At 47.9% G+C, this 24,554-nt stretch overlaps 1 protein-coding gene across 2 annotated transcripts in view; it reads right to left on the reverse strand.

Annotated features, from left to right (window-relative positions):
* Nup210 (nucleoporin 210) overlaps nucleotides 1–24,554 on the reverse strand; it is a 102,193-nt gene that overhangs the window by 48,352 nt on the left and 29,287 nt on the right. For both annotated transcript variants that reach the window (XR_007976653.1, XM_052174324.1), the window contains exons 6-16: nucleotides 24,330–24,462; nucleotides 16,728–16,886; nucleotides 16,094–16,162; nucleotides 14,420–14,526; nucleotides 13,352–13,492; nucleotides 12,017–12,154; nucleotides 9,818–9,973; nucleotides 8,847–9,045; nucleotides 4,799–4,944; nucleotides 2,398–2,619; nucleotides 337–510 (exon numbers count right to left, since the gene is read on the reverse strand). Coding sequence is in view for 1 of the 2 variants with exons in the window: in XM_052174324.1 (XP_052030284.1) it covers nucleotides 337–510; nucleotides 2,398–2,619; nucleotides 4,799–4,944; nucleotides 8,847–9,045; nucleotides 9,818–9,973; nucleotides 12,017–12,154; nucleotides 13,352–13,492; nucleotides 14,420–14,526; nucleotides 16,094–16,162; nucleotides 16,728–16,886; nucleotides 24,330–24,462 (1,644 nt within the window). In the remaining variant the exon portion in view is untranslated. The remainder of the gene's footprint in view (nucleotides 1–336; nucleotides 511–2,397; nucleotides 2,620–4,798; nucleotides 4,945–8,846; nucleotides 9,046–9,817; nucleotides 9,974–12,016; nucleotides 12,155–13,351; nucleotides 13,493–14,419; nucleotides 14,527–16,093; nucleotides 16,163–16,727; nucleotides 16,887–24,329; nucleotides 24,463–24,554) is intronic.

The raw sequence follows: 24,554 nt of genomic DNA on the forward strand, positions 1-24,554 counted from the left end.
GAGCAAACTCCAAACTGGCTTCTAACAAGTGCCTGTCACCTTCCCGGCCCCTATAACACAGAAAACCAGAGTTAAGTATGTCTCTCTGGAAGCTGGGACCAACTATGCAACTGGACTTTGGAAAGTCTCCCAGCTCTGCAGGCCCTGGATTCCCTCATGCAAGGTGTATATGGAAACACCTCACACAGCACTGACTGTTGAGATTCAGTGCCTGCATAAGGAGTCCCAGCTTTCAGAGCACTCGAAACAATGAATGAGTGCAGGGAGCTAAGATCCTCGGGTCAATCCACCAGCAATATCTCCTCCTCCCCTCCCCACAAGAGTAGCCATACTCACCACCTGCTTATTCTGCTGCAGCAATGGACAGGATAGGTCCAGCTGCGGTAGGGCATAGACAGGCATGAGAGTGAGCCTGGATGGTGGGGCACAGACGGACTTCACCACAGTGGGCTCCACAGCAGGGAAGGGGTTAGAGAGGCTGGGCCGATTCCCCACGGACAGAGCAATGACCTAAAGGAACAGGAGGGTCAGTCAGACACCCGAGCATCATCTCGCCTCTCTGAACTGAGACTTGACTTCTGTAGGACAGTGATAAGGCTTATACCTCAGGTACCATCTGCAAACATGTCAGAGAAGAGGCAGATCAGGAGATGCCTCATGGTTCCCTAGGACATCAGGAAAACCCCACAGCTGAATCTGGTCCTGGATATTTGAAAGAGGAATCTATGCTAACTTCACACTTATCAAAGTGAGGCACAGATGTAGGAATCTTCACCCTGGAGGTTAAGAGGCCTTAACTGTGAAGGAATGAGTCAGAAAAGGGGCTGTACAGGACAACACCCAGTGGACTTCAGGCCTGAGCTAGAGGAGGGGCCACACTCACTACCTGCACGTGCTATGTAATAGTGCACAGGACAGGGGAAGAGCAGTCAGAAAGGCCTACTTGTGTCTAGAGTAGGGTCAAGTGCAGCTCTGGTTTTACATGCAATACAGCTAACAGCTGCACCTGAGGGAGCCAGCATCCCCAGCCTCCTCAGTGACACACAATTTGAGGACAGATCAGTCTGCTTTGAGGCGGGAGGAGGGAGGCACCTCCTAACTTAGTGAGGAAGCCCAGAGTGTATACCTTAGATGAGACCTGACCTAGAGTTTAATTTCTACAGGCCAAGGCAGGAACTCCAATGACTCAGACAGGCCAAGACAATTCGGTGCTACTCTTAGTCTTATTATTTATTTGGTATTATGCATTTCTTGTTTCTTTTTTAAAAGATTTATTTGTATAGGTATTTTGCCTGCATGTATGTGTACCGCGTGCACTTGCACCACACACATGGATCTCCTGGAACTAGAGGTGGAGACACAGTTGTGAGCTGCCATGTAAGTGCTGGGAACTGAACCCTGGTCCTCTAAAGGAGCAGTCAGTGCTCCTACCCGCTGAGCCATCTCTTCCAGCGTCAGCTTTTCTGCTTCTTTACACTGTCCTATACTTCTACTAAAACCTCTAGTGGGGCCTTTCTCCACAGCAGCCTGCTTTGGATTGCTGATGTCAGGGGCTCTGTCAGGGTATACCTGTGCACCTTCGATTGACTCTGCATCCTTTTCACTCTCACTTTTTGGTTCATGGTTCTGCCTGCCTTCTGTTCCTGTCTGGAGACTCTCAGAAACAGGGCCATTAGAAGCCAGAGAGCACAAGGCCCACAGATTTGGCATGGCCTGAGGAAAAGGGTACTATGTCCAGGCATGCAGGCCCTGTGGGAACTCAGGTTATGACACACTTGGTTCAGTCCACTTAACCTTCCAGTATTTTTTGGTTTTCAGCACTAAAAACAAAAACAAAACCAAACTCTGAAAACACCGAAGCTAGACATAGTAACTTATGCCTGTAATCTCAGTACTTGGAAGGCTGAGGCAAAGCGAGTTCAAGGTCAGCCTGTGCTACATAATAATGTGAGGTTCAGTCAAGCCACCCTGAACTGCATAGGGAAACCCTATCTCAAAACAACCAAAAGTTCACACATCTGGCATTGGCACATCCCCTGAATCCTGAAAGAACAAGCTGGTCCGGGGTCACAATCTTTTGACAGCTGCCCAACCTTAAACATGGGGTTTGTGGCTCCTGATCTCAAACCTCCACCTCTACTCTGTAGCAGTAGATGGGGGATACTATAGCCCTGGGAAAGAGGAGGCCACTCCGACAGGTTAGCTTTAAGAAAGCTGATGTGCACTGGGGACTCCAACAGCAACATTCCATGCAGTCAGCAGGCCATCTCACTGAGCCTTGGACTCCCTTGTCCTTGGATACGAGAGGAACCACATTCTCATGGCTCTCTGAGGACTGAGTAGATTTTCCATTTCTTCCAGCAGGCAAGGTGGGACTGAGGGTAGCCGCCCACTCACCTGCTCACCCAAGGCCTGGCAGGTCATGAGGACCCAGTGCTGCTGGTAATTCCGGGAAGCTGGAGGACCCAAGAGAGACAGGCTGATGCTGCCTGTGTCTTCAGAAGTGACATTCCGAAAGAATTTGGAAGGTTCCAGGACCCATGGCCTAGGGCCTCCTTCAAACAGCATCTCCTTTGAGGAGCCCAGGGTCACCACAGCAACTGAAGAGGGATCCACAGCCTGAAGAAAGAAGTGGAAGACTTAGCACTGCTCTGGGAGGAGGTGACGAGGACATGCTGGAGATCTAGAAGTAAGGTCCCTACCCTGCTTGGAGGACTGCCGGGCAAACCCTGTGTTCTCTTGCAAATTCAGTCTCCACATGGGCATCATACACAGGGTGGCCATGAGTTAGGGGCTTTGGGAAGAATTAAGTCCTCACTGGAGTGGGGAGCACACTAGAGTGGAGGGCATGGTGGCGCACAGTTTAATTCCAGCATTCAAGAGGCAGGGGCAGAGGCAGAGGCAGGGGCAGAGGCAGGGGCAGAGGCAGGTAGGTTTCTATGAGTTCAAGACAGCTTGGGCTACATAGTAAATTCTAGGCCAGCCAGGGTTACATAAAGACCCTGTCTCAAAATAAAATAAAATAAAATAAAATAAAATAAAATAAAATAAAATAAAATAAAATAAAATAAAATAAAATAAAACAAACCCCAGGAAATTCCTACCTATGATCTATCCTAACACAGACTACATGGGAGAGAAATGACTTCATGAACAAAAACATGCTTTTCATGCTCATTTCAGAGGTAAGAGCCAGCAACACATTAATATTCACAAAGAGGGTTCTGGGAAGGCATGATGGATCCCATACAGTACTTACTTACCAAATGCTGAATGTAACATTACTGAACATATACATTAATCCTATCACACTGCCACTACTACTACTACTAATAATAATAATAATACTACTACTTCTACTACTATTATTTATCATATTCTATGAGTAGCTTACCTGGATGTATATCTATACACTACATGTGTCCATAGAGGACAATGAGGTCTCTGATTCCCTGAGACTGGAGTTACAGGTAGTTGTGGATGTTGAGAATTGAACCTGGGTATTCTGGAAAAGCATCCAGGGCTTTAATGACTGAGCCATTTCTCCAGCTCCTGCTTTAACTATTGAACCATCTCTCTAGCCCCACCCCAACACACACATACCCTGGGCTTTAAAAAACAGAAACTAGCCAGTGTGAAGACATAGGCCTAAAATTCCTGCTACTTAGGAAGCAGTTAAGGCCAGCCTGGGTTACACAGCAAAACTATGTCAAAATAATAAAAATAAAAAGGTTTGCTGTCTGTTCAAGTGCTTGCCCAGCACGCTCAAGGCTTGCTCTTTGGTGTGGAATGCTGGTGGGCTGTGGGGCAGAAGATCACTTTCACAAGAAGCGAAGCTGCAGACAGGCTGCACAGGGTTCAGGTGCCCTGACCAGCTTGTCAGGGCCTGCTCAATGTCCTTGCTCCTAAGTTCTCCTCGATTTCCTTTTGTGTTCCTGTTTATTTGGGTTGTTTTGTTTTCTCTTTTGAGATAGGTCTCATTACTGAGGCCAGGTCTAGGCTGGCCTGGAACTCAAGCTCCTCCTGCCTCAGGCCCCTGAGTGCTGCATTTACAGGTGTAGATGACCACACCTGGCTGTATCTTCCTCACCCGTGTGCAGAGGCACCCAGCACAAGGTTCTAGACCCATGCTGTACTTGGCAAAGAACAGTGCTTAGCACTCTGCGGGTTCTCAGCACTAACTGAAGCAAACTGTGAATTAGCCAGTGAGACCACTGAGCAGCCCCCAAAGTCTCCAGTAAGCAAAGGGCAAACTCAGCTTTTGACAGAGAGCTATTATTCTTATGGATTGGGGGGCTGTGGAGCTAAGGGACTGGTAGCCTGCCCACAGGTACCAGTGACGGCACTTGGCGTTGATTCTAGTTTGCTTCCTACTGCTGTGATAGACACCAGGACCAAAAGCAACTTGGGGAGGAATGGATTTATTTGGTTTACACATCCCAGTTACAGTCCATGAGGAAGGGAAGTCAGGGTAGGAACTCGAGGCAGGAACTGAAGCAGAAACCATAGAGGAACTTTCTTTGGTTCCTCACCCTGCTTTTATACAACTCAGGACTACGTACAACAATCATTACTCAAAACACTCCCCTGACTTGTATACAGATCAATCTGATGGGCACATTTTCTCAAGTGGGAATCCTTCTTCCCACAGAATCCTAGCTTGTTGCCAGTTTGGAGAAGAAAAAAAAAGCCCAGGATCTATAGGATCTATGGGAGAGGCCGTCATCTATCCTCCAGGAACATTGAAGAGAAGGTGGGGAGCAGACAGGGCAGACGACCAAGGACAGGGACAACTCACCTTGAGGGGCAGGTAGGCAGCAAGAGTGATCTTTGCACCCAAGTGTACATGGCCGTGTGTGTAGCTCACGAGGAGGGTGGTAGAGCCCTGGGCGTCAGCTCTCACTTTGACTCCACTGCAGTGCTCAGGACCTGGCGGCAGCCTCCCTGCACAAAGAAAATCACGTTAACATGAACTTGTTCTTCAAGGAAAAGCCATGGCAGACCAAGGTCCCTTTTTATTCTGGTCTTCATATACAATTTGATTTTGATATCATTTAAATTTCCCAGAGGCTAGATTTGTAGCTCAGTGGTAAATGGTTGCCTAGCACAAACAGGGCTCTGGGTTCCATCCCCCGCACCACAAAACACAAACAAAAGCAAAGCATGATTCATGTATATTACGCACAGATCTGATACACATGTAACTGTTTTCCCCCATGTGCTCCACATACCCTGTGTCCAGGATACAGGTCAAAGAGAGCTTAGCAGCAGCTCAGACTCCCCTAGAGGCCCCCTATGGTCTCAACCCCCTCCCCATTTCATCAGAACAGCCTTAAATACAGAGGGGTGGGGAGCTCGGGCTGCGCTGGTCTGCCTTCCTTCCTCAAGTCTTCACAGTCAGGCAGCCTTTATCCACATTTCTGCATGCTGTTCTGCTGTGCAGATGAACACACAGCACGACTTCCTCATGCCACCATGAACACTACAGGGGCTTCCAGTTTGGGCAGTGTTACACAATACCAACGTGGACTCCAGCATTTCTGCTGGCTGTGCCCAGAGGAATGGGACCAGTGACAGGCAGACATGGTGCAGCCAGTGTCTCCCAGCTAACAGCTGCTTTTCATCTGTGCTATCCTTCCCTACCAAATTTTAATTAAGTTTGCAAGAAATATATTAATGTTGTGCTGGTTTGTGTTTGTCAATTTGATACAAACGAGTTACTCTGGGAAAAGGGAAGCTCAGTTAAGGAACGCCTCCATCAGGTCTGCCTGGAGGCAAGTTGAGCAAGTCTGTGGGGCATTTCCTTGGTTAATTATTGGTGTAAGCAGCCCGGTCCACTGTGAGCGGTCCATCTCTGAGCAGGTGGTCTCTGTATACGAAAGCAGGCTGAGCAAGCCAGTGAGCAGCATGGTCTCTGCTTCAGCTTCTGCCTTCAGGTTCCTCCCTTGGCTTCCCTCAGTGACAGAGTGTAAACCGTAAGCCAGATAAATCTTTTCCTTCCCCCAAGCTGCTTTTAGTCATGGTGTTTAGCACAGCAACAGAAAATCTAACTAGAACTGATCTGAATCATGATGAAGCATACAACATTTAACTTCTCATCTCAAAAGTGAGGAGGGGGCAGCCGTGGTGACGCAGACCTTTAATCCCTGCACTTTGGAGGCAGAGGCAGCAGCATATGTCTTCTTGAGTCTAAGACCAACCTGCTCTACAGTCACTTCTAGGCTGGTCAGAGATTAACAGGGGGACCTGATTGTTAATAATAATGATAATGATAATGATAATAATAATAACAACAACAGTAACAACAACAATAATAATAATCCCACCTCAATTTTTTTTCTATTTTTCTTCTTTTTTTTTTTTCTTCACCTCAACTTTCTTATGTACAGCAACAGGCCACAGGGTTGTTCAGGTCCCACCACCAGCCACCACTCAGGCCCTCTGACTTGCAAAACTGAAATGTCACTTGTTAACAGCAGCCATCATTCCCTGTCTCTGAGCTTGTCTACTACAAGCAGCTCACCTACACAGAACCACATAGCACATATCCTCAGGTGACCGGCTTAGTCCACCCGGCACAGTGTCCTCAAGGCTTCTCCGTGAGGCACCACTACAGAACTTCCTTCTCAGAGCTGAACATGTCCCGTGCCCGCTCCTCCACTGAGCTACCTGCATGTGTGAATGATGCTGCTACAGGCTGACAAAGACGTCTTTACATTCGTACTTCAACAACCTTAGGTCTATGTCTAGAAATGGGACTTCCTGAGTCATACTGGTTCTGTTGAAAGTTTTGAGAACCCAGCACACTGTTTTCCACAGTGAGTGGCTCTAACATCCTCAAGCAGAGCATGGATTCCAGGTTCCACACATCCTAAAGCTTTCTGTTGCTGTAACAGTAGCTGCCTGCCCCAGAGAGTGTACTTTTCAGTGTGTTTCTTCTTTGAGATTTATTTTTAACTATGTGTGTGTAATGTGTGTACATGCATGTGTTTCTGTAGAGGCCAGAAGAGGGTGTTGGATCCCCAGAACTGGAGTTGCAGGCAGTTGTGAGGCGCCTAAAGTGGGTACTGGGAAATTAACCTCGGTCCTCTGGAAGAGCATGGCTTAACCACTGAGCCACCTCCTTAGCCCTTTCCAGGTGGTTTTGTTCTGAATTTCTGTGGTGACTGATGAGGGTGGGCATCTTTTCCTACAATAGTACCTACTACATGTAACATTTACAGAAATATCTGTTCAAGTCCTTTGTGCATTATTGAATTCATTTCTGTTTTATTGTTGACACACAGTTCTCACACATATTCTAGATCTTAATCCTTACTAAGAAATGATCTGCAAACACTTGCCCCAGTGGTTTTGCCCAATAACGACCCTGATACAGTCCCTTCCTAAGAGTCCTGCTATGCACCCTGCCTTGGAGAAACTGACTGCTAATTTATCCTGATGACCATATCTGTTCCACGGGTCATGTGTGCCCTAGGGTGGCCCTCACACATACAAGACATCCATTGCCTCAGCCTGCTGAGTCTCAGAGATTCCCATCTAACACCCTGTTCACCAAGAGATTCCAGCATTTCTAAGGGAAATTTTGACCACACAGGATTTGAATTAGCTGATGTCTTCACCTCCGGATGTTCAGAGGGATGTCCGTGTGCAGCCCTCTCAGGAGGCAGGGGCTCTTGCACCCTGTGACCCATGGAGAAAACAAGGTTCAAAGAGATTGAACATCATGCCAGTAGGCGAAGAGGCCTATCAGCCCTGGGAATGTTGAATTGCAGGCCCTGGGTTTCCCCCAAAGACTGAATAGTACCCTACAGTCACTCTGTGGGATGGGCATGGGACCAGTACATGGGACAGTCCATCTCTGGCTGCTAGCGGTCCTTCTACCTCAAAATGCCACTTCTTCCACCCACAATAGCTAATATGTGGAAACATTAGACTTTCTGAGGCCACCAGCTAGTGGCTTTAGTTGGGTACTTCCTAAAGATGTCCTCTTCTTCTGTGCAGCTCTGGATGCCATCACACCCACAGGGTACACACAGCCACCTGGAAAGCACTGTGCCACAAGACTCACATTCCTTTCTGCTCAAACATCTCCAATGGCTCCCAGCCTCTAGGCTTGAGCCCTTATGATGGGATAGGTCCTAACATTCTAGACTCACCATGAGACAATCCCTGCCAGAACTGCTCAGAACTGTGCACCTTGGGTGATGGCATGGGCACAGTCACTCACTGAATGCTGTCTTTGTTTTTGCCCACAGCCTACTCCCAAGTGTCTTGCAGATTTTGTAAGCTGCAAATTCTCACCCTTCCTGGAGCCACACTTCTGGGAGGCCACAGCTCATAGAAACTGAAGCTGCAGGGATGGGCACAGACCACATGTGGCCATAAACAACTAAGCTTCCCCAGTGTCTTCACTGGATACATGGCCCACCAGCAGCTCCTCCTGTTATAGGTGTACAATCCAAATGAAGTCAGCCAGGCAAACTGCCTGCTCCACACATGCAAGCTGACAGTGTCACAGTCACTACCAATACTTTCCCCAAGACAGGAGGCTGAGAAAAATATACTCAGGAGTGGGCCTTATTTATGATGGAAATAATCAAAACCCATGCACATATTATAGTGTGAGCACCTGTTCCATTTCATGAACTGAAATATAAATGTGAGCAGGAGACTCCACTCAGGCATGGAAGAGACATTTACAGACATGGGAGAGAAAAAGATCATAAAGATAGATTGACAAAGGCATCAAACACATCAGACAGGATTCAGAATGGACAAGAACACAGGACAAAGGCTATTCTAAGTGCTGTGCCCACAGATAACCAATCCCGCTACTGGTTTACCTGGCAATGGCTGGAACACACCCTGGTTCTCCACCTCCACCACCAGGTCAAAATGGGAGCAGTCGCTCAGGGTGACCACCTCACTGCCCCCACCAGGCATAAAGCCACTGATTGTCAGGGGCAGCTCCAGGGTGTGACCCACTCGAGCCTCCACCTGGCACGGGGCAAACTCCATGCTGCTGGGCTCAATCACATACACCTAGAGAAAGAGAGAACTACCTATCATATCCTGTGTACCCAGGCAGTCAGTTTTAACTGTGGCACACACTGACTCCTGAGGATTGTCTTTCGTGTCAGTGTCAGAGGAAGAAGGGATTGAAGCGAAGGACTCACAACTGATCCCAATATTGGGTAGTTGCACTCTCTCTGTCAGGACTGATAGATTCACCTGTAACTAAGGATAAACCTAAGTCTAACATATGTGTGTGGATCCCACTGAAAACCCACATCCCTTTAATGTAAGAGGAGGCTGGGACTGGACACACCGTGAGACTCGAGGTAAGGGGGGGGGGGCACAGATGTAGTAAACAACCCCACCTAACAGCAGCTGGGGCTCTTAATCAGTCAGGCTCAAATACCAGTAACAGGACACTTGAGCTTGTACCCTAACAGAGCAAGGGAAGAGGTACCAGGAAAAGTTTGCAGTTTCCTCTGCAAACTTTCAGTCCAGCCTTGAAGCCCCTCCTAATTCAGGGTCCTGACTTCTATGTGGGAAACTTTCCTCTGCTGTGCTGTGGTTACTCATGGCCTCCGGCTGTTGTTGTGGACTTTTCTTGCTCTGCCAGCCACTGTTTGGTGTGCAGTATTCTGTCCATCCTTATTATGGGCTTGACTCCTTGAGTTCAGAGCCAGGATGGGCCCATCAATCCCCCACATAGCACAACCACTGTGAACACGGCCCGTGGGCAGGTGAGAGGGGCAGCTGGAACCTAGCCTGAGTCTCTCCATGGGATGTCCTGCCACCATCTTACCTTCATCTCGCCAAAATGGAGAGGGTTCTGAACATCATGTGCCCGGATCACACTGAGGCCAGTGTCACCGCCTGTGGTCATGACACCCTTGACAGTGACTGTGGCAACCATGTAGCTCGAGGAAGACCAGCTGAAGTTCCCACTGCCCCCATTGGCCTAAAAAGGAAATGATCATGGGATATGTCAGCCCCCTGCCTCTCCCTGCCTGGAGATGTGCAGGGCTGGGGCAAGTGTACACTCTCACTATTACCACACAAACATACTCATCTATTCACACCCAAGTGTTAGCTACCCACTGTTCAAGCACACACACTCACAGACACACACACACATTCTCTCTCATGCATGCACTGGCCTGCTCACAAATTCCTACTGCCACACATTCACACACCTGTTCACACTCACCGTTTGCATGTTTCCTTACACTCAGTCACATCTGATACCTACATTCACACTCACCTATGATGACACCATAAATTCACCACACGAACTCATGGGCTCACTCTTAACAATACACATTAGCATACCATGTACATTCAAAATCATTCATACATTCAAAATCACACCTATATACACAGGCAAAGTCCTTCCCAGGGAAAAATGTCACACAAGCCAACATTTCCTCACTTTCTCCATCCATCTCCATTCTAGATCTCCTATTCTGGGGACCTGGGGACTGACATACAAATACACAGCTATGACCAGAGCTCAGACCTAGGCAGAAACCTCCCTGGTCATGGAGCCTACAGCAGAATTCTGCTCTGGGGCTGAAACAAGCACATCCAGCACACACAGCTCTGCTTGCTCCCAACCATCTTTGGTGAAGTGAATAACAGGACTTCTTCTAGATCAGGGATCAACCTGAAACCCTGAGTCAAGAACATACTTTAAGGTGACATATTTTAGTGTGCAAGTGCCAGTGCACAGAGGATACCTGTCCTCATTTCTTCAGGCAGGCCACAGGAGCAACGGGACCAGGCTGACTACTGGGAGCTTGAGCCCTAGCTGAGTGCAGTCCCTGATGACCAGCACCATCTGGGATTGGAAGCATCAAAGGCACTAGTGATAAGCATGTAGTAGGGAGGGTTCAGATTTTCCTATTACTGTATTTGTATTACTTTTGGTGCTGGTGAGATGGCTCAGTGGCTATGAGCATTAACTGCTCTTCTGGAGGTCATGAGTTCAAATGCCAGCAACCACATGGTGGCTCACAACCATCTGTAATGAGAAACAAATAAAAAACCTATGGGCCGGGGTGAGCAGGGCCGGAGCAAGAGGGAGAAAGGGAATGGGGAAAAATAATATCTTTTAGAAGAATGACTGCAGGGGCTGGAGAGATGGCTCAATGGTTACGAGCACTGACTGCTCTTCAAGAGGTCCTGAGTTCAAGTCCTAGCAACCACATGGTGGCTCACAACCATCTGTAATGGGATCAGATGCCCTCTTCGGGTGTGTCTGAGGACAGCAACAATGTACTCACATAAAATAAATAAATAAATCTTTAAAAAAAACAACAGAATGACTGCTAAGTAGAACTCAGACCTATACTCTATTTCTGTGCTTTAGGAGTCTTTGTTTACTTTCTGTGGATGTGATAAACACCAAGACCAAAAGCAACGTGGGGAAGAAAGGATTTATTTCACCTTACGCTTCCAGGTACAGTCTATCACTGAGAGGAGTCAGGGCAGGAAGTGAAGCAAGCAGGACCCTGGAGGCTGGAGCTGATGCAGAGGCCATGTCGGTGCTGCTCACTGAGTGCTCACCTTGCTCTTCTTTTCTTTCTCCTTCCCTTTCCCTTTCTTTCTGTTCGTTTGTTTGTTTTGAGATAGAATTCCTCTATGTAGGCCTAGCTGTCTTGGGAACTTCCTATACAGTCCAGACTGGCCTTGAGTTCTCAGAGTTATGCCTGCCTCTGCCTCCTGAGTACTGGGATTGAAGGTGCATCACTGTGCCCCACTCAATGGTTTTCCTATGCACCTCAGGTCCACCTGCCCAGGGGCTCAATCATTAATCAAGAAAATGCCCAAAAAGCTTACTTAGCAGGAGAGTTCGTTCTAAACCAACCTAGTTAGAACTATACAGTTTAGATCCTGTCTCAATAAATATATAAAAAAGAAAGAAACAAACAAACAAACAAAAACAGTCAACATCCTGAGGAAACATCCCAAAGAAAACACCTAAAGGCAGCATCTCACCTACCTTTATTCTATATTGATAGGCTCCTGTCTTTGGTTGCCATGGAAATGTCAGGATGCTGGGATAAAGTGTGATGGGGATATGAATGTCCACTTCTTGCTGATTCCACACAGGTACCTGAAGCACATGGACCCCTCCATCCTACAAGGATAAGATTGCTGCTGTCACCATGGCAACCATATTATCACTAGGTATTTTCCTGTTACCCAGACACTGCTTCTCCATAAGGATCAGGCCATAAATGGTAGCTTTGTGTTCCTAAGAATGTGGAAAAGACAGCAGGCTTGGTGGGGAGGCTTAATCTAGATCTTTAATAGCCACTCATGTAAATTCTACTTATTTGATTCCTTGGTTATCCCTCAAAGGATGGCTGTCACTATTCCCATTTGACAGATAAAGAAACTGAGGCCTGGAGCATCTTATGCAAAACCCAGAGCAGCAGTGCAGGTGATGTAGATACCTGCTGTCTGAACAGAGGATTAGGGTTATACTGTCTGCAGTATAGGTCCTTCCTGTCTCTGCACATGCTGCCTCTCACAGGTCTGGAGGGCTTGTATGAGGCAGGCGGGGAACACCCTTGACAACTGGTAAAATACTTCTCCCCACTAGGGCTGATGAGGCTTTTCATTACAAGACAAAACCAAAGGCTGGGGGACTCCAGCAGACAAAACAGATTAAGTGCCAGTGGGCCTGCTGCCATGCTATCCCCCAAACAAATTCTGTATTTGATTTTGAAAGGTGTAGACCACTTTTATAGAAATAGGTGCAGGGTGGTGGGAAAAGAAGTCTGTGGCAACAGGAGGATTTCCTCACACCTACAAGGTCTGGACAGCTCAAGCCCCAAGTGGGAACGTTTCTATGGTGGTCTGAATAAAAATGGCCCCCATAGGCTCATAGGGAGTAGCACTATTAGGAGGTGTGGTCTTGTTGGAGTGGGTGTGGCTTTGTTGGAGGAAGTCACTAGGGGTGGGCTATTAAATTTCAAATACTGAAGCCAGGCCCACTGTCCCTCTCTCTTCCTGCTGCCTGAGGATCCGGATGTAGAATTTACAGCTCCTTCTCCAGCACCATGTCTGCCTGCATGCCTCCATACTTCCCACTATGACGATAATGGAGTAACCTCTGAAATGTAAGCCAGCACAGTTCAATACTTTCCTTTATAAGAGTTGCCATGGTCATGTGTCTCTTCAATATAAACCCTAAGACAGTCTCCTCGGGTATCAGAGCAGTGGCACCAGGCAGGTCCTGGGGCAAAATTCCTGCCAATTGGCATTTCCAGTCTCAAGATGGGTCATGGGGGCCCAACTAGGATATAAAAAAGGGTTGAGATCAGCTCACCTGGTCCACCACAGAGGTGAGGGTTGCACTGATGGTCGTCTGGCCACTCTGGATAGCCCTGACATGATGATAAGACCCATTCTGGGAAGACGACAGAACCTCAAAAAACTCGGCAGGAAGCACAGCTTCAATTCTGATGTTCTGGAAAGGCAAGAAGGATGGATAACGGGAGTTTCTAAAAGATGAGCGTGATTTCAGGAGGCTGGGGGAGCTCCAAGGTGGCAGTGAGCCCAGGCTGACAGCCTTCGTGACCCGAAAGTCTCAAACAAAGCAGGCAGAAGCAATGAGGTCCCAGTGTTCTGACCCCTCCCCCAAAAAGATGAGGCAGGCCCCAAGACCCAGCACCACAGTTCTAGCTGAGTGAGTGATGCTCAGGGCAACTGACAGACTACTGTCACTCTCCCAGTCCTGGAGTTGCAAGGAGGAACAAGAGAATATAAAAAAGAGAACGGAGTCCCCAAAATCTGGTTTCAAACCTAGTGACTGGTTTAGTCACTGTTTAACAGGGGACAGAAAGACCTCTACAGAAGAAAAAAGAGCCTGGCTTTTTTCTAAAATCTCTAACACCACACCAAGTAACTGTGTGATCTATGTGAGGGTGCAGGGACATTCTCTCAAGGGACAGAAGAATGGCCACCACTCCTCAACTCATCTGCCATGCCTTTTCAGTGCCAAAAAGCTAAACTTAGTAGGCTTGATCACTTGAGAGCTTCTGGAAGGTGGCAAGCACATCTGGACACCTGACCCTCTCCAAAGCAAAATGGACTTTTGGCCTCAGGGACTCCATGTAAGGAACAGTGGCCAATATGCAGAGAGCCTGCCTGCCACCCCCACCAACACTATCCACAGGCCCTGCTCCCTGAGGTATCTATCCCCAACCCTGCATGAGGGGACAATGCCAACTCATAGCCTATCAACATCTTGAAGTGCCCCATGAATCCCATGACATTATTGCCACAGCCCTAGGAGTATCACAGGAAGCTTTGGTCTGCTTATGTGGTAATCCTGTGGCTTTGGCTGTTCTTGATCCCATATGGCCTCCCCATCAGAATCCCAGAGGGCACTCACATCAGATGGGTAGACCTTGTTGCTGGATCTATCAAATACTTCAATGGTAATCGCATACAGATGTCCAGTCTCAAGAACCCATCTGTCACCAGGGTGGACTGTGAAACCTAGAACAGTTAGTAGAGGTTCAACACTCATGATACAAGGGCAGCAGGGCTGAGAAAGAAGCTGAGGCTAAGCATTACACACCCACCCATGTAAATGGTCCACAATGTGACTAGGCCTCTCCTTCTAGGAGGGCAAGGTCTGGCTGTGGGGAATATATCGAGGACAGAACCTAATGGCTACCACTATTCCCAACCTAGAGAACCACAGCTGATCCTTCTGATTCCTGGGACCAACACTAAACATAGCCTAGATGCAAATGGACTCTAAACACTCATCAGAATCTGACCCTCAGAAGGTTTAAGCTCTGAGGCTATGACAATCAGGATTCCAACTTCCCAGAAGGTCTGAGGCTCCAATGTGTCTAGCCTGAGGCCATAGCTCATTTAGACTCTGAGTCCTCAGCTGGTCTATCCATTGGCTAATACATATCCCAAGGCCATACAAGTCCACCCAAGACCATGGCAGTGTAGACTCTGAGGCTAAAGTACATGTAACGATACTGTGTCTCACCTGTACCCACAGAAGGTCAGGCTAAAGCTCCTGAAAGCCCTGGATAAGATGCATCTGTGTCTGGGCTCTAAGGGCACCTACCTAGCTAGTCCTGTTCCCACACTCAATGCAACACCAGCTATTTCTATTCCCATGATGCTATTTGCTTTCTCATCTCCATAACTCCAGCTAATATGTTCACCCAGCCAGGATGCCCTTCCCACCATAGAATATCAGTCTAACACAGCACCTGCCTCCCATGAACCCTCCAGAAACCCTCTTTCCTCTGCCGTGGTGTTTGGTCCTACCACACTGTTGCCACCTGTTTGTACCAACCTCTACTGTGACACTAGTCTCACCACAGGCTAATCAGATAAAGGATGATGCCCAGACACAATGGGTCCTTGAGACACACAGGGGTTGATGCTTGTCAACTGGGTGCTGCACTACCAGAGGCTCACAAGTTCCCTGACAGGAGGATCTTAAGGGTCTTGCTGCCCATCTGACCACTGCTCTCCAGACTGAATTCTGGCAGTGAGCTCCTTAGGTGAGTTGCCTCAAACTCCAGGAAATGCTGGGTGCCACAGTGACTCCCATGACACACATGTCCCAAAGGACTCGGCGGTGGCTATCATTGTAGCTCCCAGATCCACCTGGGCTTCAGGGTCTTTTACTGCTACAGGTGGTTCCCTCCTCTTTCTGATACTTCCTTCTTCCCTGCCAAGGTACTGTCAACAGTCATGTCAACCTAAAGATGCTCTCTAACTCAGCTAAGTAGAGGTGCCTAACCTTGACAGGCCCAGAGCAGCACTCAGGTCTGCATGATGCCAGGGCTGAGGACTGATGGCCGTGAGCATGGCAGAGGATGTAGCCAGTATGAGAGCTGCTGGACCTCTACAGTTTTGTGGGTTTGCTTTTGCTGACTGGTCCAAGGGATTAAACCCAGAGCCCTTCTCATATTAGCTAAGACATATACTGCTGAACCAAATCTCAGGTCTTGCTTTTATGTTTTGATCTCTCAAACTGTTGGAGTCACAAGCAATCAATGTCTAGGAAACCCCAGGGGGCCGCACTTACCTAGGTACCCAGCTTCAACCACATAGATTGTGCTATTGGGCAGCCTAGATGCTCCTTGCATACGGATACCTGAATTCTTAATTAAGGTATAAAACATAAGGTATAATAGGAAAAGCAGCTGGGGCTTTCTGTCTCACACATATGGTTTGAGCACCATGCAGATACCATAGGCACTAAGAGGTGGGTGAAGAACCCTAGCTTAGGCCAATTAAAGCAAAGATGTTGGAGAGTCAAGACCATTACTGTACTATCTACCCTACAAAGCAGAGTCTCTTCAAGGGACATAAGGGACCATAGGGCATACAATCAATCTTGGGTTATCAATAACCTATGTGCCAGTATTCATAGAGTATTCATATAGCTTCTGCCAGGCCCCCTCTGAGGGCACTGTGGTTCCTGAGAAGCTTCCAGAGGCCTGGAATGACGTATGCCTCTGCAGACTCCCGTCTCTGGGAGTCTCTGTGAGTCATCCACAGAGGTGAGCAATTCCACTCAGCGGGTTGCTATTTAGGCTCTTTCTGATTTTCAGACAGATGGGGAAACAGTGCTATTTTTAGTCTTGGCTGGCTTTAAGGGAGAAAAACAACTTGGCTTCAAAGCAGTCGGCACAACACGGTGCCAGAGCGGAGGATATTCCTGTGGCCCAGGACCAGGTTGCTCTGTCCCATCTGCATGGCAGTGACTCTTGATGTGTCCTGTGTCAGGACAGCCACAGGACGGGCAGGGTCTCCTTGAGGATCTGGGATGCTGTTCTGGAGCTGCAGCTCATACTGATCAGAAGGCATTGAGAGTTCTGTAGGAAAAAGAGACAAGAAAATCAGGGAAGGTGAAGGTGTGAAACGCTGCACACCAGTACAGCCATCTCCAGCCTGACTCTTGAGGCCTGCTGTCAAGGCAGCTGTCTGAGGAATGCTAGCACTGGTGAGCATCTGACCACCCCCTGATGCGAGCAAGCACTTCTCTACATCTGGGCCCACTGGGGTTCTCACTGTACTTCCAAACAGGCTGTACCTGATGGTCTTCTATGGGTTTTTGGATGCTCAGCTTACCATCGCAAAGAATGGCTCTAGTCCTGACCCCTCTCTGTGCTCTCCCTGGGTCTATTTTGTGTAAAAGTGCCTTTCTCAACAAAAGCCCAGGACACAGAACAATCCCCAGGAAATCCACAATCTTCACTATCTGGGCAGAGAACATAGCATTTTTATTTGAATGACAGCTGCTGGACAGGATTCAATTTCCCAGAAAGGGAAAGTGAGAGTGGACTCCACAGTGAAGGTGCTCTGGTCTTGCTTAGGCATCTCAAGACCAATTTCCCTCATCTCATTTCTCAACAACCCTAGGAACAAGAACTACTGACATCTCATCTTTAGAGAGGGCTGAGCAAGTCAGGTGAGAAGCCAGCTCATGGTCTGCCATGACTTCCACTGCTTTGAGTAAGACCCTAAACTTCATATGCTAGAAAACATGTCATGGATGGCTCGGTGGGTAAAAGCACTTGCTTTGTAAGGATAAGGAATGTTCAAAGGTGTTCAAAGGGTGTTCAAAACCCAGCACCAACACAAAGCTAGCACCAGTAGCACGTGCTTGCAATCCAGCATTCCTATGGCATGACGAAGATAGGAGAATCCCTGGAGGCTTGCGTGTCAGCTGGCCTGATGTATGTAGCAGGAAACAAGAGCTCTTGTTTTAATGAAATGAACAGTGGGGACCAACATTGAGGTTGTTCTCAGACCAGTGGCAGGCCTACCCCCATGCTCACATACCCAACAGAGGGTGGGGGGACGATTGATGATGGGGGGCTGGAGAGGTGGCTTAGGGAGTAAGAGTGCAGAGGACCTGACTTCAATATTCAGCACACATTTGGGCAACTCACAACTCTAGCTCCAGGGCAACTGATGCCCATGGCCACTGCAGGCACCTGCACCCCCATGCAAAAAGATACAGAATTTTAAAAATGTAATTTTTGAAGATTTAGAAATTAAAAACAAAACAATGCAGCCTAGGGGAAAGTGGTTAGGTCACTAGGGCATGGCCTTGAAAGGAATGAAAGCAGGTCTAGAACTCTAGCTAGCTCCTGAGAACAGGTTGCTATAAAAGAGCAGGCCTGGCTTGTGAACTCCTGGCTTCCACTCTTACCTCCTGCTGCACATCAGGATCCACCTGCCTTGAGGAAAAGCAGCCAAGAGAGCTGCAAACAAAGGCAAAGCTGAACAACAGCTGGGGCTCTTGGATCTCCAGAATGTGCCTACATCAAGGAGCAGCCTTGAGTATTTCATCTAACAGCGCATAGACTAAGATATGGTTTTATAGCTAGTTAGGAGCAGACCGGCACCCTGCCCCCAAGCCTAACCACTTTAGCATCCCTGCCCTGCACCCTTAGCATGTCCTAACCAGCCATTCATTCACTGTCAGAAGAGCTGCAGCTATGTACTACTTCTTGTCCTGGAATGAAATATGGCCAATGAAGGCCCCTAAGGGGATCTGGAAAGAGGCAACTTGCCTACCTTCAGCATCTCTTGTGTACTCCAAAAAGTCCCCAGTGATTTGCTTCTGGATCATAGGTCCTCAGAATACAATCTCTAGACTACCATCACCTGGAACCTCACATGGGGCAGGGGTGAAGGTGTAGAGTTATGTCTGAGACCTGCTGTACTAAACTTTGGCCCAGCGCTGCATCTTTGCACAAGCCCTCCAGGTATGTTACTGTGTGGCCACGATGAAAACACCTAGCAAAGTGTTTTTCCATGATTTGCTTCCCTGTGCTTTACTGCCCAGGCACTCAGAGGCCATAGCACCCGAGACCAAGTCAGTTCAGTTACTGCTTGAGCTGGCAGCAGATCATGGTACCATCCCCATGATGCTGGTTTAGCAAACTTGCAGAATGTAGGAGATGTAAGACGTAAGGAATCATATGGATGTCTGCCTAGACTCAGTGAAATGCTGTCAAAACAATGTATGAACGAAGCCATGAGGATGCACCCCAAGTTTTAATGGAGACTCCGTGTTGGGAGATGCTAGGAGGGTGGAAGCTGGAGGCAACAAGTAGAGCCAGCCCGAGACAGGCTGTTTGGGACACAGACGGGAAAGGTGCAGGCATAGGGCTGCCCAAATCCACGAGAGCTCAGTCACACCATCGCCACACCATGGGACGCTGGAGCTAAACCATGGCCTGAGTGTTGGCCCTGCTGGGTTTGGGCTTGTCAGGTCCATCCTTCCTATCTATGTACCCATTCCTGCCTTTTGGGATAGAAAAGGTCATTTGAGGACTGTTTTAGCTAGGGTTTCTATTGTTGTGATAAACACCATGACCAAAAAGCAACTTGGATAGGAAAGCATTTGTTTCAACTTACAGCTTTACAGTTTTCATTTATGTGTCTGGGTGTTGTGTCTGCATGTGCATCAGTACACTGGTGCAGTGCCTGGTGTCCACGAAGGGCAGAAGAGGTAGTCAGAGCCCCCGGAAATGGAGTTAGAGATGGCTGTAAGCCACCATATAGGTACTGGGAATCAAGCCTGGGTCCTCTGGAAAAGCAGCGGGTTCTCTTAACTGCTAAGCCATTTCTCCAGCCTGCCAACTTATAGCTATAGTCCATTATAAGAAAGTCAGGGCAGGAACTCAAGGCAGGAAGGAACCTGGAGGTTGGAACTGAGCAGAAATACTGCCTACTGGCTTGCTTCTCATGGCTTGCTCAGCCTTTTTATCCACCCAGGACCATCTGCTCAGGAACAGCACTGTCCACAGGGCTGGGCCTTCCCACAATAATAATTAGTCAAGAAAATGCGCTATAGACTTGCCTACAGACCAATCTGATGGCATTGTTTTCTCTACTGAGGTTCCTTCCCTCTTCCCAGATAGCTCGAAGTTTCTGTCAAGTTGACAAAGCACTAGTCAGGACAATGACAAAGCTGTAGATCTCCCTGAGGAGGGGTAGACCATGGCTACTGTTTTTAAGGATCCTCTACAGGGTGTGATGCTGGAGAACTGCAGCAGCCTGGTGTTCCTGGGTGCTGCATGAACAAACCTGAGAAAACCTCTGAGCTAGCACATAGATTTGGGTTACAGTGTATAGCAGAAGACTCCAGAACCAGTGAATGATCCAGTGGAGACCAGCTAGGAAGATGAGAAGAGACATTTTCAACACACTACAGTCACTAATAGTAATATGCCAAATGAAGATATGGTTGACGTTCAATAGGACTCAGGATTAAGGCCAACATGGTAATAGAGCAAGACGCCAAATCCTAAAATGCAAGAAGACTTCCTTACAATAATAAGTGACATGACAGGAGCCAGCATCAGCATGGGAATGTGTGAAAAGAATGTCAGAACTTTCAACAGAACCTCAATCTCTTCTAGTATCAGAAATCCCATTAATGTGCTGAACACAGAGGCAGGCATAGGGAAACAGGACTCAGCAGTCTGTTGCACACACTACCACCACCACCAATAGCAGCAGCAGCACCACCAGCTACCACCATCACAGCCCTTGTGGAAAGAGTACATTAAAATTTGAAGAATGAGTTGGAGTGGGATGACGCTCAGAGGTGCTCTGCTGGCTAAGCCTGTGTTTCTGGTTTGTTTTTGGTTTGGGTTTTGTTTTCGTATTAGAAGGTTCTGACAGGTTAGGACTGGCGAGATGGCTCAGTGGTTAAGAGCACTGGCCACTTCTGTGGTCAAAGGACCCAGTTTCAGTTCTCAGCATCCATATGATAGCTCACATCTGTCTGTAACCCCAGTTCCATGGGTTCTAACACCTTCTTCCAGTCTCCAGGCACACAATGGTACATAAACATGCACAAAAACACCCATACACTAAACACACACACACACACACACACACACACTCCCCAGTTAGAAGAAGGTTCTGGCTCAATGGTTAAGAACACTTGTTGGCTTTCTCCCCAGCATCTACATGGAGGCTCACAACCATCTATAATGCCAGTTCCAAGGATCTACTGTCCTCGTCTGCCCTCTGCAGGCAACAGGAACACATGTGGAGCCCACAGACGCAGGCAAGGGTCATCCATACAGTCAACAGGCTTTGCCAACAATCACAAGCCAAAGCACTCACCCAGGGAAACGTAAGTCTGGAATTCCTGACTCAGAAGCAGTGTCTCTTTGATCACTTTCAAAACATCTTCACACTTTTCTATTTGAGAAAAGGCCTTGATCCGTAGCCCAGCTGTCTTTGAACCTGTATTCTACCCCAGGTTCATCTATATTCATGACCTGCCTGCTCCATCCCTGAGGGCCTGATCAGAGACACTCAATACCAACCATGCTCAGCCACAGATTTCTTTAATGTGAAAGTCTCCATGAAATTCCCAATTTGTAGACTTCATAAATTTGTGGAAGAAAAATGCCAGCTAATGTGAGTTGGATGTTAATTTTCAAACAAAATAGTTAAATCCAGCTTTAGAAGTTAAAGGATGTTCCAATGACTGTGCATGACGATAACACCTAAAAACAGAGTGTTGGAAGTAAAAGAAAAACAAACAAAAAAAACCACATGAAGAAAATGGTGGAGTTTCCACCTGTGGGCTCTGCTCCTGGTAAACCAATGCTGGCAGGCTGTTGCCAGGCGTCCATCCGGAAGCCTCTCTAAGCCTGGCCAATACCGTCACTTATTACCCAGGCATGGACCCAACAGATGAGAGCAGGGGACTCTCCTCTATCTGGCTCTAGGATTATCTCTCACGAGCTGGACAATTTCATCTCTCCAGGACCCTGGGTAGTAGACTGTCTCCATCTTGTTGCTGGGAGAAGGCCCAGCCACTACCCTTTTGGTTTTCTGACTTTCTTTTGAGGGGACAGCAGCAAAAGGACAATACTCAGTTGAACTCTATAGCTCTGTGACCTTTGGGTTTTCCTGTGCTCCACCTACTCAGGGTGTCTTCTGGAAGTTCACCTCTCAGGGTTGCTGAGTCCTAAAAGGAAGTACTCTCAGAACCTTGCTCAGAGTTCCAGAGGTGCTAGGTCCATGTGGGACACTTGGCAATGTCCACCTGTTGCTAAAATCCCTTCTCAGGGCCAAATGTTACCAACAGCCACCTCTCCCCTCAAGAGTCTATTGGCTTCCTAACAGATCATAAGTGAGGGATTGCCTGCAGGGCTGGGGGCACTCCTCCCCAAGCCAGTTGAACTTGGAAAGCCTTACACAGTAGGGATGGGACTTTTCCTGTAGGCCCATGCAATCTTAAGACAGTCAGGTGGCAGAGCACATATGGACCCCAGGGTGAGAAGCCCATACCGCTTTCCTTCTCTCTCTGTATGGAGGGGTGTAAACTGGCCCGGCTGGGGTGATCTTTTTGCAAGGGGCACAGGTGAATGTCCCTCGATATCATGTGCTTAGCTCACATGACAGTCACTCACAATACCACCCTTTCCAGGCCTTTACCTTTCAAGGCAACACCATTTCTGGTCAACATCTGTGTTCAAACAGGTTTTTTTCTCCTGAGACAGGGTCTCTTTACATAGTCCTGGCTGTCCTGGAACTAGCTCTGCAGACCAAGCTGGCCTCAGACTCACAGGGACCTACCTGCCTCAGCCTCCCAAGTGCTGGAATTAAAGGCATAAGCTACCACCACCCATCACACAGAATTTTACAGAAGCCTGATTGTGTTCCCTGGCCTTTCAAGATACTCCCTCCACCATGCTCCTTCTTAGGATGCCACATTAGTGACCACAAGCACTCCACTCCTAACTGCTTCACCCAGTCCCAGAAAGCCTCACCACAGTCTTGGAACCATCCTTGTCCTTCTAGGCTTCTTCCCTAGAGACAAGCGTAGAATCAAGCTTGAAAGGCCCCCCAGGCTGGGCTTCCTACACATCCTCCTGTCCATACCCTCACCCTGACAGGACACCAAAGAGAAGGCTGATGTCACCTGCTCAGCACACAGCAGACACTCACAAAACACAAGCCTGCTTCCCTCCACCTTTGTTCTCAGAGAACTGAGTGCAGAAGCAGGAGATAGGGGCCTTTAGATGGATCAAGCAATCCCTATCGAAGGTGGCCAACCAGAGCTACCGCTGGTAGCTCACGGAGGCAGTACCTCTCATGTCCCCATCCATGAACTATTACCTAACCTAGAACTCAACACAGGAAACTGGAGGACTTAGTTGTTTGTAGGTAGCAGCATCTACATGCTTCTTAAATGTCACCCACCACTCTGGTAGTCACCTGTGGATACATGTGGCTGAAACCTTTAGATGAGCCAACTCTGGATGCAGCATAGCTGTCTTGAGATCCTCTGATTACTATGTTTTGATATCATACACCTATACCTATGAACTAGACAGTCAGGATTTCTAGGAGAGTCAGCTCCATCAATGTTCAACTTCTAAAATATATGTACCCTAAAACATAGAATTCCCACAATAGCTCCACTCCTGCCAATCATGTTTTCCTCACAGCATGTACAGAAATGGCCCACCTGAGACAAAGCTCAACTTCTCTCAGCAGTCAGAGGCAGGCCAGTGGGACAACCTGGTCCCATGTGAGCCAACACCTCTGCAGTTGCTCTAAAGGAAGCAGAGAATTGAAAGCAGAGGCCAAGCTGTAAGCACATTCATGCCCTCAGCATTCTTCATGGCAAACAAAAGATGGAGCCATGCCAACTGTCCAAAGACAGACAGATAAACTGTGTCTGACACACTGTAGATTAATCTTGAGGACACAGTCAATGGCAGCCCAATCACAGAACGAGAACACAGGACTGCATGTAACTGAGGTCAGCAAAGCAGTTAACTTCATGAGACAGTGTTTGTGAACACTGGGTATAAGGAGAGAGATGGGGGTGTAATGAGGACATTGGTTCTGTTGGGGAAAATGGGGAAGCTCTGGAGATGAAGGGTGATGATGGTTACAGAGCTATAAAGGAATGTAATGCTGTTCCCTAGTCTGTACACATGAAAACTTTATTGTGGAAAAATCATGTGCCATGTATTTTATCACAGCAACAAAAAGGGAACCGGCTGAAAAAAGGTTTAAAAAAACTGGCTCCTTTCACAGAGGACCCAGGTTCAGTTTCCAGTCCCCAAATAATGTCTAACTACCATAAAATCTAACTACAGTTCCAGTGTGATCCCCTGCCCTCTTCTGGCCTCTTCAGGTACTGCATGTGCATAGAGCCCACTCCCATACCCGAGTTCAGACTAGACAACCATACATATAAAAATAAATATTTTTGTTTAAAGAAGGAAGCATCTAACATGACTTCAGAGTCAGAGCTGTACCTGTAATCTTGCCCTGCCTGATCTTCTGAACCTTGTAGTGAATGGACGTCCCGACCAGCAGGTAAACATCATAGGCTGGATTCAGAAGGATGTTCTCCAAGATCAGCAGCCTGACTTCCGCAGGTCGAACATTCTTAGCACAGAGAAAAGAAGAAAAAGGTTGAGGTGGGGGGTGGGGAATGGGGGCATAGGAGTTGCAGGTAAGAAAGGTTCTTTGTTTTTACG

This window comes from Apodemus sylvaticus, chromosome 2 (assembly GCF_947179515.1).
Source record: "Apodemus sylvaticus chromosome 2, mApoSyl1.1, whole genome shotgun sequence".
Taxonomy (NCBI): domain Eukaryota; kingdom Metazoa; phylum Chordata; class Mammalia; order Rodentia; family Muridae; genus Apodemus; species Apodemus sylvaticus.